This window comes from Zootoca vivipara, chromosome 3, assembly GCF_965207765.1.
Source record: "Zootoca vivipara chromosome 3, rZooViv2.hap1.1, whole genome shotgun sequence".
Taxonomy (NCBI): domain Eukaryota; kingdom Metazoa; phylum Chordata; class Lepidosauria; order Squamata; family Lacertidae; genus Zootoca; species Zootoca vivipara.
This window is the reverse complement of record NC_142586.1, coordinates 60,958,087-60,973,867: the sequence shown is the minus strand read 5'-3', so window position 1 is coordinate 60,973,867 and position 15,781 is coordinate 60,958,087. Positions and strand designations below refer to the sequence as shown.

General features: G+C 41.5%; 1 protein-coding gene across 2 annotated transcripts; it reads right to left on the bottom strand.

The window, feature by feature from the left end:
- Positions 1-4,699: 4,699 nt before the first annotated feature.
- STX11 (syntaxin 11) lies at positions 4,700-14,503 on the bottom strand. Of its 2 annotated transcripts, none has more exons than XM_035108831.3 (2): positions 14,246-14,503; positions 4,700-6,335 (listed from the first exon to the last, which is right to left on the bottom strand). In XM_035108831.3, the coding sequence occupies exon 2, from the start codon at positions 6,325-6,327 to the stop codon at positions 5,461-5,463; it is 867 nt and encodes a 288-aa protein (XP_034964722.3). In that variant the 5' UTR covers positions 6,328-6,335; positions 14,246-14,503; the 3' UTR covers positions 4,700-5,460. The 2 variants fall into 2 exon arrangements, with proteins under 2 accessions (XP_034964722.3, XP_088523406.1); XM_088667280.1 differs by having other exon boundaries at positions 14,108-14,263.
- Positions 14,504-15,781: the final 1,278 nt, after the last annotated feature.

The following is a 15,781-nucleotide window of genomic DNA, read 5'->3' as shown; positions in this document are numbered from 1 at the left end:
CGGTTCAGCATTTCAGCTAGTTCCTACTCACGAGGAAGCCTATTGCAAAGCAGGGCTGTCAAACCAATAAAAACAAAGAAGAATGGGTTCACTTGTTATATGCAAAAAAACGTACAGCTTTCTGTCTCCAAAAGAAGCGGTTTGTGTATATATCATGCGGAGCAATGTGGGTACAAATCCCCAAAACAGTACTGTACTATACTTGGAACCTCAGCAGCATAAAAACAATTGCGATCCTCGAAACAAGATCAAGAAGGGACAAGAAGAGAAGCAAGCAGCCTAAACTGTCTAGGAATCAGCAACGTGGGGGGGGACCTGCTCTTGCCCCCACGTCCTGCTTGGGGTCTTCCCAGTTTGCAGGGGCAGGTCCAATAAATTTGGCACCCGAGACGAATGACTAAATAGCGGTCCCTCCCTCGCTGCCAAGGGAGAAAGGAGGGGATGAACACCTGCGTTGGGATCTGCTGCCCCTGTGGGTCCTGCTGCATCCCGAGTTGATCACTTCACCATGCCCCCTGCTGGTTTGGTGGATCTCCTGCCTCTAGGGGAAGGGGGAGTGCCATAACTGGGGGGGCAACCAGGGAAATAGGCCTGCTGCTCAAGAACCACATCCCTCAAGCTGCTGTCATTAGTGGAAAAAACCCTCCTCATCTCATCTGCAAAAATATAAAATTCTTAGAAATATGAGTTAAGGTCCAAAGATCAGCTCAGCCAAGCCAAAGGAGCTTTTCTCAACATCAGGTCACTGTCAGTAGCTGCATGCGCAAGGCACAAGGGCATTTCCCACCAAACAAAAAATGATGGGAACTGTACTTGATTAAGGGTGCAGACTGTGAAGGGAAAACTGCAGTTCCTAGTATTCTTGGTGTGTTTATGTGTGCGCACTTTTAATGTTAATGTCACACAACAAACTGCTTTTGAAAGTGAAGGGACTTTGAAAGCAGCTTATTCGCAATTTGGCATGTGAAGGGTGCCTCTCAAAAATTAAAAAGGTGAAACAAAAAAAATGGGATACAGGGGGTTCTTAAGTCCTTTGGTGCATTAGAAAGGCTCTCTGTATGTCTGCCTTTCTAGGTGTGTCTCTGAGCATGTGGGAAGGTAGCAATTTAGAAAAATATGTCCTATGGACAAGGGAGAATTGTCCTATGGACAAGGGAGAATTAATGGAGATACAGGAAGCCTACTACCCATATTAAGCAACAGTGTGGATGAGCCTTATTTTGTCATGTAATAACTCCATGCATGTTTAATCAAAAAAAGGGCTGCAATCCTATTCACACTTTTCTGGAAGACTCCTGATGCACTGTGTTAAAAACTTTTAACCTGAAATAATAACTACCAATAATTCTGTCTTCACAATAGCTAGCATGGTTTAGAATCTCATTCCACCAATAAGAGCTTACTGAAAGACTGGAGGAAACCCATTGTTCCATTATCCCCAAACCATGTTGAATTAACCAGAGATTGATTAAACTTCAATGTTGCATTATATATTTCAATAAGCATAAAGCTTAATGAGGCTAGAAATTTATTTGAAGTGGCCTGCCATTCATTAATGAGTGTTTTAAAAAGAAAAGAAAAAGATTATTGTCTCTTTTTTTCTTGATTTTGAAGGGTAAAAAAAAAGTTGTGGTACAATGCATTTCCTGGCAAAACTGTGGTTTTGTTAAGGAAACTAAGAACCGTTTAGAAGTGACCTTAAAGTACTGCAGTAATGAAAAGGCCTTCAGTTCATCAGTAAGCAAATGGCAAAAGCAAACCATCTAGTTTCTTAAAACAAATGGCCCTTAAACAGTTGCTGGCACTTTAACTATATATTCATCTGTTTGCTCCCCACTTTATTAAAATTAAAGACTGAAATCCAGGTTTCCAGAATGCATAATTATTCTGTAAATTGTAAACAGCTTCTCTGTGGCCAAGCAATCCTAAATAAAATATTGTTATTATTTATTAGATTTGTCAGTCACTCTTTTTTGTTCAAGACAATCCAAAGCAATTTAGTTATATTAGAGTTTTATTATGTGCTTTTCCAAGTGAGTTCCAAAATATTCTCTTTTAAAGTTTCTTTCCAAAGTTTCCCTCTTCCCCCTAGCATAAGGAAAGACCACAAATTTGGAAAGTTAAAAATTGTTTACTTAAAGCTCTGCAAAGGTCAGGTTAATGTACTTCATAAAGTTGCACAGGCAGTAAAATTTGGCTTAGTTACAAAGTGGTGAAAGTTCCTAAATTATTTGTATAGGAATTCAAGAGTGGCTTTAGAGAGCCATGTGGCTGCGCTGGAGCAACCAGCGCAAATATCTTCACATACTGAGTTTCTCAGGTACACTGGGGGAGAACAAAAGCTTGATCACCTAATTCTTCCCAAGGTGAGGGGAAGTGGACATAGCTGAGCCAGGCAGGACAGCTCACTCTATGGTATTAACCCCTTCATTAGACATGGTTATATGAGACTGGTCATCCCACAGGAAAGGTATGTGACAACACACGGATAGGGAAGACATCATGTAAGCACTCCTACATTAATACGGAGACAGACAGATGCAAATCCACGTTTTGCTCCAGTGTGGACAAGCCCCGAGAAAATAGAGAGTTGGAATGCAGTTGCTGATCCAGTACTAATATTATGACAATTGGTCTATCTAGGTGGTGGTGCAATAATGCCTTTTCCCATATGGTGCAGAGATACGCTGTGGTACAATGGAACAAAACTTCATTTGGGATGGAGTTTCTCTCATTTCTCCTAGCCACTATAATACCTGCACAGCACTCATTTTACATCTCCTTTCAGAGGCATTAGCAATGCATTAAAAGAGAATTACTCTTAAGATTTCATGCATGGCACAATATAGTGTACATATTTTCAGATATAAATATATAATTCAGTGGAACCTCTGATTACAAACTTAATTCATTCCGGAGGTCTGTTCTTAACCTGAAACCGTTCTTAACCTGAGGCACCACTTTAGCTAATGGGGCCTCCCGTTGCTGCTGCGCCGCCGCCACCCAATTTCTGTTCTCATCCTGGGGCAAAGATCTTAACCCCAGGTACTATTTCCAGGTTATCAGAGTCTGTAACCCGAAGTGTTTGTAACCCGAGGTACCACTGTAATTCAGTTATGAACAGCGTTCTAAGGGCCAAACCTTAAATAACAAAACCATGCTTAAATTAGCCACTTTTATTTTGAAGGAAGAGCAGCACATGGAGCCCAACTGGGGCATGCTCCTGATCAGGATTCTGCATGCAAAATTACCCCATGGCTGCTGTTTGCCTTTCAAAGGTGCTGTTTGTAGTAAAGGACACCTTCAGGAGCAATTACCAAGCAGGGTTTGTTTGTTTTTTTTTACACAAAACCAGTGCAGGTTCTTCAGTTTTCAGTTACAGTACTGGGAAATTCAATTTCAAAATTCCTTAAATATTAGTAATATGACAACAAAAAATACCTCCAGTCTCTTGTGTAAGCAAGAATCTACAAATACCGTAGTTGTAACTTCTTCCACATCCTGTGTGGACGCTACCATGTATTTTTGTTTTGAGTGCAAGCTCAATAACTAGGAAATGATAAAACCCAAGTCACTTAAAATATCCAGAACTGGTGAGTGCTGCTTACTGATAGAAGGACATACTACAAAAGGAAATTTACAAGAATCCCACTGTTCAGTATTTCTTAGTGGAAGTTAAATCTCAAAGGTCAAACTCAATGTGGAGTTTATTGTATGGAAACAATTAATATGCATTTTTTTTTAAAAAAAGAACATTTTAAATTTTAAAACTTTTTTTTAAAAAAATGAACAGCCTGAACAGTATGGCAGAGAGTGGGAATGAAATTATAATCCTCCCACCCACACATGCTGTGCTTCTGACAAATATAACCCCCCTTAGCTGCTATTTGCATCAGGGAGGAAGCCTCTGCTAGTACCGCTCGAGTCTTCCCTCCCACTGCAAAAAACCCAGCATGGGTAGGGAGTATTTTCATCAGGACCACAGTGGTGGAGGGAGAGTTAAGCTTTCCCTCCCCAGCCCCTGCAATACTGATTCTGCCCAGGCTTTACTATAGCTGCTATTTACAGTAGATTTTTTTAAAAAGTATGTTCAGTAACTGTGTAAATGGGTAAACCTGCACTAAAAGAAGAAAAATGAAGACAGCGGTGCGGCCGCCATGTGGATGATGCAAAAAACTTCTGTGCACATAAGCAGCACCATTTCCATAGCAAACTTTTTCTCAAGCCATGTCCACACCATACAATTAAAGTACCATTATTGCACGTCATGGAGAATCCTGGGGAATGTTGCACTCTGAGATCAGCACCCTGAACAAACTACACTCATTGTGCTTTTAATGTATGGTGAGGTGACCTCAGACTGTGTCCTGCCTGGTCTTTCTTCTACCCTCTGGCAAATGTAACTACTATCACTCTGCCTTAGGCAGCTGATTCTGGGTATCATAAAAGGGCAGCCAATTTTGTATAATTTAATTTATTATTCTTGTATTTTCACTGTGAGGGAGGGAACAGACACTGTAGGATTTTCTGTGTCAGGGGTCAAGTAACAAGCAGCCTTGGTTGCTCTGGACCTGGGGGGTAGATATACCATTTGCTGCTCCACCTGAGGTAGGAAAATGCCTTTGCCTGGTTCTGGCTACTTCCATGTTTCCCTGCTCCCACAAATGCCATCAAGATAAATAAAAATATTGGACAGACAGCAATTCAAGATCTTTCTTTATACACTAACAAAAATATAGCTAAGGCTTTTACATTTATTTTAATATACAGAAATATCAGAACATATATATAAAAAATAAGTATATGGCATGTACAATTACAACAAATCTTGTATCAAAACTCTCAGATCATGTGCACATGCTAGTTTTCTAAACAACATTACTGATAATCACACCTGTAATTTTGTCCCTTTTTCTTTCATCCAGGAAAGAACTGGCCACAACACTGATTACTTTAAAGCAGGCTTCCTCATCCTCGGCCCTCCAGATGTTTTTGGCCTACAACTCCCATGATCCCTAGCTAGGAGGACAAGTGGTCAGGGATGATGGGAATTGTAGTCTCAAAACATCTGGAGGGCTGAGGTTGAGGAAGCCTGCTTTAAAGTCTATGCAGGTTGTTGTTGTTTAAATTGCACCGAAAGCATTCATTTAGGAGCAATTCATTATACATCTGGTCAACATTTCCTTTGCTTTGAATATGTTCTGGTGCATGTGTAATTTTGCAGCAATGTTGCAGACAAGGTTAATTTTACCTTCTGTTATATTGGAATACATGACAACTCGCCAATATCCTTTGGCTTTTGGTACAAGCTGCAATACGTGCACCGGAGTCATGAATGAACATAAGAAAACAAAAGGACACTGCTATAGAGCAATTTCTCTCAAACTGAGCACAAACTTTAAGTGTCTTCTAATCTGAGAGTGTCCCCAAAACACTCATCTAGTAATTTCATGAGGACAATCAAATTTTGCAGCATCGCAAGCAGCAGCAGAGGATTGTTCGGCAAGGATGCTTCCTTCGGTATTCAAGAGCTCTCCTCACTTCACCTTTAGCTTCTCCAACATATTCTTCAACATTATGCACGTTGAGCTCAATAATATCGAAGGTGTCCGCCTGTTCTTCTACCAGCAGGGCTACCTGCAAGAAGAGTTCATGAACTTCCTTGATTCGGGACTCCAGCTTCATCAGCTCTTTGTGCCGGGTCTCTATCTCATTCAAGGCTGAACGAGCTCCCTTGGCGTCAGACAGAAGGTTCTCAGAGAAAACATCCCACCTGCCTTGTTCAATGATGTCCTCTATCTGGCTCCCAGACACTTCCTTGCCCATGATCTCCAGCTGCCGTTGGATCCTAATCTTGCAGTTGTCCCGCTGGTTCATCTCTGTCTCATTGTATTTAAACATGGCCTCCTGAAAAGAATGCATGAGATCAACATAGTGGTCCTTTGCCACGCGGGCTATGATTGTGTTTGAGCCATATTTTGTTTCTGCATCTTCACTGAAGTCTCTCAAAACCTGAAGCTTCCTGTGGATTTCTTCTCCACGAGCCTTGATGTCTTTCGCAATCGTGTTTGTGTCACGTTTTATGCTACTGAAGCGGCGCATAGAGGTGAGGAAGCGAGTGTTTTGTTTGCCCAGGCGTCTAATGTCCTCTTTCAGGTGGAGATTGCTCGTTCGGATTGCCTGGATATCTTTGAAAAGACTTGCCAAGGCATAATCTGTTTCAAACAGCAGAGTGTTGTGAGGTAAGAGAGGTTGATTTTCTTCATCGTGAGTATGTTGGCTGTAAAGCCTCGCTAACTCAAAAAATTCAAAGAGTCGGTCTCTCATTTTGGCCACTAGGGACAGAAATAGAAAAATAAGAATTAGTGAAAATAGCAAGTTTCTCTTAAGGATCTAAATAGCTTTGCACACAAGACAGTGTGTTTGATGTTCCAAATATATTTACTGTAGCATCATGGACATTACAAAATATTCTACCTGTCTGACACATTACTTGCTGAGTGCTGTAAACTCCATGCCCTGTATATAATTCAGTATACTTGTCTATATTCCATGGCAAGATCAGGAATGACATTTTGCCATGAAGATATACATCACTATTCAAACAGAAGCACATACTAAAATCTTGATTAGTGTCTCTAGACTTTGATTCCATTCCATCCATTGATTTAAATAAGACATTAAGTTTGCAGATCCAAAAGTAGCCTTTACGGTTCAATGGGATATTTTGGGGAGGGGGAATCTAAATGGTATCACAATTGCTTTAAAAGGAGATAGCTTATGCTGTTTTTAGCTAAAGAAATTTAGCCTTTAACAGCTCCTCTTCTTTCTCCAATCCAAAAGTAAATGACATTGTCATAAACTTTTTTCAAGGCCAGTGTTTAAAGGTGCATACTGCAGATAAGCATAATTAATCCATTTATTTATTTATCTATCACATTTATTAGTCTATTCTAATACAATTATTCTCTAGGTTAATACCTTTTGGCTGCCCTCCAAGGCCTGATGAATTAATGAATGAATCAATAAGGTACTTTTTATCCTTCCAAATATATCAAGGTGGCACATATGGTTACCCACCCAACTGATGTTCTCATCAAAACAACCTTGTAAAGTAGCTTGCCCTGGATCACCAGTGTGAGCTTAATGCCTGGGCAGAGATTGGAAGGCAGATTTTCATTATCTAAGTCCAGCACTCTGCCTTCTGTGGCACACTGGCTCTCATGGCAACCAAGCGAGAGGCGGAAGAAAAATACTTCCATGTGGCCAGGGTGTGATATCACAGTGGTGATAGCTGCAAACAGCAATATCCATGGGTTGGATCTGGAGTAAGTCATGACGAGAATACACTCACTGAACCAGGGGCAGACTTTGATAATTGGGCATCCTGAGCAAGAACTATTATTATTATTATTATTATTATTATTATTATTATTATTATTATTATTATTATTTTGTGCCCCCATGGCTCGGCACCCTGTGCAGGGGAACCATGCATACTGCCCTAAATCTGGGACTGCACTGAACCAACAACCCTCATGTCTCTACCATTGTAACATCAGACCATGACATGGAGGTGGTTTATTCAGAGTCTGCTTCAGTAAGATAATTTAATCAGGGTTAACATGTTGGCAAATTGTTCAGTCTTGTCAATCAACCACCTGTTTAACCACAGTCAAATATTCCATGAAGCCATGATGTTGATTGAGTTACAAGAGTGGTCCGCTGTATACTGCCTTAAAAAAACAGCTGTTTTTAATATTTACTGGTTACAGGTAGGTAGCCGTGTTGGTCTGGATCGAAGTAAAATAAAAAAATTCCTTCAGTAGCACCTTAAAGACCAACTAAGTTTTTATTTTGGTATGAGCTTTCGTGTGCATGCACACTTCTTCAGATACTTCTTCGTATCTGAAGAAGTGTGCATGCACACGAAAGCTCATACCAAAATAAAAACTTAGTTGGTCTTTAAGGTGCTACTGAAGGAATTTTTTTATTTTAATATTTACTGTTACTTTGCTTCCTATATATTAGAAAGCTAATTTTTTATACAACCTTTCATAATTAGAGATGGACTCTGGTGTTCCAGCATAAAAGAATGAGTTGAACTGTTCAGTGGTTGTTTTTTTAAGTGGATATACTCAAAATTACTTGACCAATATTTGACCAGAGATTCTCTCCCCCCCCCCACCTCAAATACACAGTTCTAGAACCTTATACTCAGAGCAGTTAAGGTGTGGTAAAAAGGTATTTCCAGTAAATTAACCAGGAGGAGTATTCCATATTGGTTAACACAGGGTACAGAAAAGCTAATGTAGCATAAAATTAATTTTGTTCAGGAATGAAATACTGTTAATTGTCTTAAGTTTTAAGCAAACCAAATTATAGCACTAGTGTATGAAACAAAGTGTACGTATTTCATTGTAAGCATAGTTTGAAGACATATCTGATTTAACTAGCAACAAATATGCCCATTACATCGGACCTAGGACTGAGCAGTTGAAGTATCAAGAGTATTTGGGAGCCACCCATAAGTCTGTCAGCTGTCAGGTGGGTGACAGCAATGTTGTTATAATTTGTGGCAAAACAAAGAGAAGAGATTGGTTGAAATGCAAAATCATACCATGTACTTTGACTCCAGCACGATAATTTCACTCCACATTTTTTCCTGTGCTTTCCCCATATTCCTCCCTCCTTCTTGCCTTTTTCCATGCAACATGTAGATTTCTAGACACATGTTCAGCCTGAATTATTTTCCTAGGCCACAGAAAGTCAAAGCCATCGCTAATTGTACAGAGATTGCCAACACAGTGCCTTTCAGTTGTTTTAAATTACAACTCTCGGCACCCCTGACCATTGGCTGTGATGTATGAGTTGTAGTCCAGAATGTCTGAAGGGCTATCCCTGAAGAAACAGGCATCCAGGTTACAGGGTGAACATCCAGCCTGTAACTCCTGTCCTCCCCCCCCCAGCACTTTATGCTCCCTCTACAGTTTCTTCACTACTCAATAAGTCTCCTATATTCCCATCTAACCTATTCGACAATCCACCATCTGCTATCCCACTCCCTTTCCCCCAGGAAACATTTCCCTACAACCCAACTCAAGTCATATAAATCTTTTATACTGTAGTTCTCTTCCGTGTCCTCCATGCCTTCAATGTAAAGATATTCTAGTGCAGCATGAGAAGCACCAGAATGTCTCAGGCCCGCCTTGGCTTTGTTTTCATTGATGTTTGAATATTTAGGATGCCTTACACTGATGACAACAGAACTAGTCAGACAGGACTCACAAGCAATTAACAGCTGCTGCCTTTAGACTCTGGGGACTAACTGTTCAAATGATGGGAGTCCTGTTTGACTTGTTGTTTAAGTGCTCCTTCAGGGACAACTCAGAATGCATATTAGCCAGCACTTTTCTAGGTTTCTGAGTGCTGTATATAGACAATCACTCTGGGTCTGGGGAACTATAGAACTTTGCTGTGCTGGGGAAGCAAGGTTTAACTTTCTCTGTCCTGCTCTATTTCCCCCATCCCCAGCTTTTATTTGGTATCATAGTTGTACAGTTTGAAATGTATATAGCAGCTGGAGGGGGAATTAAACTGAGGAAATGATGCAGAGGAAACAGTGGCTCCCAACAGATTAAAGCAACCAAAGACTGAAGAGAAGATAGTTTAGGTCAGGCATCCCCAAACTGCGCCCCTCCAGACGTTTTGGCCTACAACTCCCATGATCCCTAGCTAACAGGACCAGTGGTCAGGGATGATGGGGGTTGTAGTCCAAAACATCTGGAGGGCCAAAGTTTGGGGATGGCTGGCTTAGGTTATTCTCATGATAGCAGAAAAGAAAGCACAGGTGTTACGCCTAATGAACAACTGGATAAAAAGGTGTCCTACTTCACTATTTTTTGGAAGCTAGGACCAAAGTAGTTCCCATTAACCCTTAAACATGCACACAATACAATACTAGTGTAATGCAAGTCATAGGTCACATCTTATATATTTCCTTGTTAATGACTACTTGACTCATATAACAGCTAAGAAGCCAAGTATGCAGGTAAGATTACTAAGCATCAACACTGTATCATACATTCAAAGAGCTCTAATTCTATTATCTAACTTCTTACCACATTATCCCTACAAGCCACATGCTATCAAGTGACTGTAACCTCATGATTACAACAATCACATGTACACAGAGCATTGTGAAATAAAAGCTGTTACCAATCAAAAATTCCCAGAGCGCCTCAGATTCTCGTTGCCTTGTTTATACTGCACATCTTCCATGATGTATATTTGTACGTATTTATGCAACCACTTACAAGACTCTCAAATGCAAATGTCACGAGCAAGGAAAACATGCAGGATTTCAGATGCCATTCCAGTTGATCAAAGGAAGAGGAGTCAAAGGGGTAATTCCAACCTAATGTTTTCATCCAAAGAGAATACACTCAAAGACTTTTCCTATGAATGCTGAATCCATGCGGAATTTGGTGACAAATAATGTGTTACAAATTCATTCAGCACCGAGGAAGACCCTTTGTGGGGTCAAAAAGTGTTTAGCGGGGAGGGGGGGGGATATATTCTTTGTTTGTCACATCAGATTTTCTGGATATATTATTGGATTGTAGTAATTTTATCCATATCTTTATTGTATGTTAAAACCTTTTGTGGGATTAAACTTGCATTTTATTCTTCAGTACATTTTAGTAGCGCTCTCTCTCTCTCTCTCTCTCTCTCTCTCTCTCTCTCTCTCTCTCTCTCCATATATATATATATGATCTCACCCAATTTTGGGTCTATGTATTTCAAACCATAAACAGCCCAGTCCTCTCCAGGTCTGCCCAGAGGTAAACCCAACTGATGCTTACTCCCAATCAGGCTTATTCCTAGGAAGCTGGTATAGCATTGAAGCCTAAGCGATGCTTTCATATAAAACAAATAGCACTGCAGCTTCCATTCACAAGAGGTTCAAGCACATTAGATTAATTGGTAAATGTCCCAGTTCATACGTGGCTCCTAAAAAACCCTTAAAGGATACACATGTGACCATAAATGTCTACAATTACTATAAAACAGAGCTATGCCATGGGTCCATGGAAGACTGTATAGAAAGGGAACTAACATCCTGCCATCTGGGCACACTGGTGGCAGCTGTGGGGCTTCCCACCCCAGTGCCATCCTTGGAAGCTGCACTGACCCCCAGACGTAGGGGGAGTCACCATGGTTTGCCTCACTACACTGTGTGTGCAAAGTACAGGGGCATCCTCTGGAACACCAGTAAGGTGGGACAGAGAAGAGATTCTGAGGAGAGAGGAAGGAAGTAGTGCTTTGTTTCCAAATCCAAGTTTTTGTTTCATTCTTAGAACCAGAGCCGTTAACTGTAGATGCAGTAGCAACGGAAACAACAGGTTTGCGCAACTGCCTTCACGCTCCTTACTCTTCCAAAGCACACAGGAAATTAGTTACTGTACTCAAAAATTTACAGGAACAGCTTACCCAAACTTAGTTCTTCTTTAACACTGAGCTGGATACAGTCCACGTTAGTTGAAATAAATGCGGCTTAACTCAGCCCTTGCTAACTTTTCATATTGATTTCAATGGAAACCAAGTTTAAGTATTTTAATCTGGATCAGACCCATTGTTTCCCTTCCACAACAAACTGTTTTCTGGATGACCAAAATTGGTTATAGCATCCATATTTGAAGTTCTGGCTTGTTAATACATATTGGTGTAATTCTCTGTCATGCTCATTCAACCTATACACTAAAACAATAAATTTTAAGTTTGAAAGAAATTCTCCCCACCCAAACTTATTTGATTTAGCTTCCCAATTCCTAGATAAGGAAAAATGTTTCTTCATAAACCAACCACATTCTAAAAATAGAGAAAAGTCTAAGGTGTAGATAAGTTATGAGTTTAAAATTAAAATGGATCTATCTTAAATCTGCAACTTAAGTACTCTTCAAGTTCCTATTCAAAATTGATCTCAATTAATTGATAAGCATTCTATTTAGCCATTTAGGCCCTAGGAGAATAAAGTGAAAGGGAAAAGTTTTTTAAAATGGGGAAGAAATGAAAATTTCCTAAAATAGCTTTTCATATCTGAATTATATTGATTCTCCCTATATAAAAGGTTCAGGTAAAGTAATACCATCATGCTACAATACATACTTCTAACTACTGGATTCCAACTAGATCCAATTTTGTGTTATTAGAACCCAGTATTAAAATAGATTATATTTGTTTGCTTTTTTTGGATTCCCCTGATGTTATTAAGAAATGATGAACAAGTGTTTTCTAATCACTAATACCAACGGTTGTCAACTCTGATGACCCCATGCTTTTCTCACCCCTCCCCTGTGACACTCTCTTTTGACAGACAGAAAGTGAGGCAGTACACACACACACTTTGCTTTTTCATGGACTCTGCCCCAAAAAGTGAAACAGATCCTCTGGAATGCTAATCATTTTACATGGTTTTTTTCCAAAGTCACAGGTCCAGAAACATTGGCCCACAGCACAGATCCTCATGTATCTTGGTGATTTTTACATAGAATAATAGTAAAACCACAAACATAGCACAGAAAAACATTTGCGAACACAGAGGTGAATTATAATTTGATGTCAATTATGAGGGGATCCCTTGAAAAAATTGCAAGGATTTGTGCCTCAGATCAGGTCCATGATTGTTAAAGTCAATGAAAACAGATATATGATATTTGAGTTGGTGTGTGTGTGTGTGTGTGTGTGTGTGTGTGTGTGTGTGTGTAAGGGGGGGATGATCTGTGAAGAAATACAACATTTTAAGAGAATCCATTTTACTGCTTCCAGCCTTCTCTCTCTCTTCAAACCCCATCATTATCTCTCCACAGCACTTCAATCTCTCTCTCTCTCTCTCTCTCTCTCTCTCTCTCTCTCTCTCTCTCTCTCTCTCTCTCTCTCTCTCTCTCTCTCTCTCTCTCTCTCTCTCTCTCTCTCTCTCTCTCTCTCTCTCTCTCTCTCTCTCTCTCTCTCCCCTGACTCCTATCTCTTGGTTGTTTTGCTTTCTGTTCAGTTGCACAAGTGCTCTGAAAGGCACATAGAATTTAAAGAAGTGGGAAAGAGTGTCGCTGTTCCAACTTCCTCCTTTTTAAGGGCGTTTTGGTAAGCGTCCTGGCAATCTCACGGGGAATAGTACGGGGGGTGAGCTGAGCTCAGAAGCTTTGCAGGCACCGCGGGCACCATGTTGGCTACCCTAGCTTCAAACATGTATAGCCAGCTCTTCCTTGACAGCCAGTTTAAGATGTTATAATTTAAGACGCCCCCAAATAACTTTATGATATGAGGCATGCAGATCTCATTAATAACAACAAGAAGAGAAGGATTGTAATATTAAACTAAAAAGTTAACGCAGGTTTTTCCAACCAAATGCTACTCGGGTTCACATCCACTTAAGCAATCAGACCATTAGTTCAATACAAGGTGAAGAAAACCTTATGGAAGTCTGGCAGAACATTCCCCGCAGCGCCCCTTAGCTGATAAACTCCTAAGTAAGTGTGGATAATATTTCTGCCTTCATTTCATGATCACGACAGACTGTCCACCTTTAACTCAGGGAAGGAAGTCTGGCAAAGCCGAACCCTCAGAATGTCTCCTCAGCAATAAGCCCACCTTGCGTTCAGTGTGTGAGCAGGTTGTAGGGGGGCGATCTTGTGCACCCTTACTATGCCTATGCGCATGGTGCAAAGCTTGACAGTCAAGGGAATGGGCACAAACCACTTCCAACCGAAGTCACTGGTAACACACCAAGTACAGGGGGTCAGGACTGCAACCCAGGACCGCCTGGGTGCCCTATATAAGCCACCTTGAAGCAAAAGTGAAGAAAAGAAAATCAAGTTCCCCTAAATCAGACCAATGCTTCTAACTGCTCATCACTAGTTGCCTGATCGGCAAAAAGCGCTTCAGCATCGACGGCGAAAGTTTGTTCCTCCAAGACACCAAAACTTCCCCTCCAGCCCAAGAAGCAGAAGGCTTCTCCCGGTGTCGGTCACCCCCCCCCCCACGATCGTCCACACAACTCCCTGAAGAAGTTCAGGCTGGACGTAAAAAAGAAAGAGAGTGTCCCACTGACCGAAGAGAGGAGAAGGCACAGCTTCTGGTGTCCTCCGCTTTCCCCATTTAGATAGATAGATTTGCTGCCTTGCCCCATCACCATTCCCCCCAAGGATATTTCCATGCCGTCCAGGGCTATAAGGACCCGAGCACTTACCCGCATGTACTTGGGAAGAGAAGAGACGAGAGCCTCGCGTCGCGCTGCTGCCCCAAAGACGCCCCAGCCAAAAACACGCCGCCTTGTGCAAGAGCTTGTCAACTTGGCCATGGTGGGAGTTCCCCCCGCCGCTTGACTCGCCCCGCCCCCGGCTCCTCCCACGCGCCGCCCATTGGTTCCCTTTCCCTCCCCCGCAAGTGATGGGCGACGCGGTGGCGTTGAGTGGATGCCGCCTTGTGAAAAGGCACAACTCGAGGCTGCCTGAGAAAGTCGGAAACAATGCTGGGATCGCCGCGGTGCGTGCGGAAGCGGATTCTCCGGGCGTGTTTCCTCGACGTGGGATGAATCCCATGTCATTTTCGCCCCAGGCCTCGTGAATCACCGCGGGTTAAAAGCGGTGTCAGTCAGCATCTGCCACGAGACGCCCATCGACCTGACGCTTAGGGCGATTTTTGAAAAGAATAGTTATTTAAGTGGCATTAAAGGGTGAAAACACACAAACAACGCGCAAATAAGGGAAAGTGGCTCATCATAAATGCGTGGAAGTGTCTGGATGTAAATATGGGGAGGAATGTGATTTTCTTTTCAAAGAAAACCTGGATAGGTTTAAAAGGTGTTACACCCCCCCAAAAAATGTGGACAGACTATAGTTCATTGGTAGAGCACATAGGTTGCATGCATAAGATCTCATCATGTTCACCTTCAATATCTCTAAGCAGCAGTCACTGGGCAGCACAGATAGGAGAGTGCCATTGCACATATCTGCTGCCCTGCTTGTTTGTTTCCACAATGAGAAAAAGACGTTGGATTAAATGGGCTGGCTCTTTGGTTCATTCCAGCGGGTCTTGTCTTACATTCTTAATAATGGGATCAGGTGATGGGAAAGACCACTGCCTGAAACCCTGGATAATGTCTGCCCGTGAGACTAGACCAGGGAGGGATAGCCATCCTATTGTTGGACTCCAATTCCCATCAGCAACATCCAGCAAGGCCTGTGGTCAGGGATGATGGGAACTGCAGTTCAGCAACATCTGGAGGACACCAAGTTGGCTACCCCTGGGCAAGACAAAAGAGTAATAGTCTGGCTTGATATAAGGCAGCTTTTTGTGTTCCCATAGTTCAGATTCAACTTGGCATTCCGTTGCCAACAATTCATAAGCACTAAATCCCATGAAAGTTTGGGACCGTGTAGCTGTAGTGTAGAAGATTCTGTTGTTTGTAAAGAAATCACTAGTTTTTATTTTCTCTGATGCCCTCCTGGAAAAGTCACATTCCTGCTTATGAAGGAAGCTTGGCTATATCCCTGTGATCAAGGGAACACTCCATCTTTTATCTGTCCAAAGGCTCTCATCCCCACACTTGAGTCATAGCATATGAATGAGAAGCATAATGATAGCTCATGAAATTATAGATTTGGCTGAGATATACTCTCTTGTCTTCCTTTCATTAGCTTAAGCCTTAAGTATTAGAGTTTGCAGCTGAGGGATGGGCTGTGAACTTTTAAAATGCCGTATCTTTCTTCATTGCTTATCCTAT

What these genes read in the sequence shown, in the direction of transcription:
- STX11 (XM_035108831.3), bottom strand. Translation starts at nt 6,327, where the DNA reads ATGAGAGACCGACTCTTTGAATTTTTTGAGTTAGCGAGGCTTTACAGC.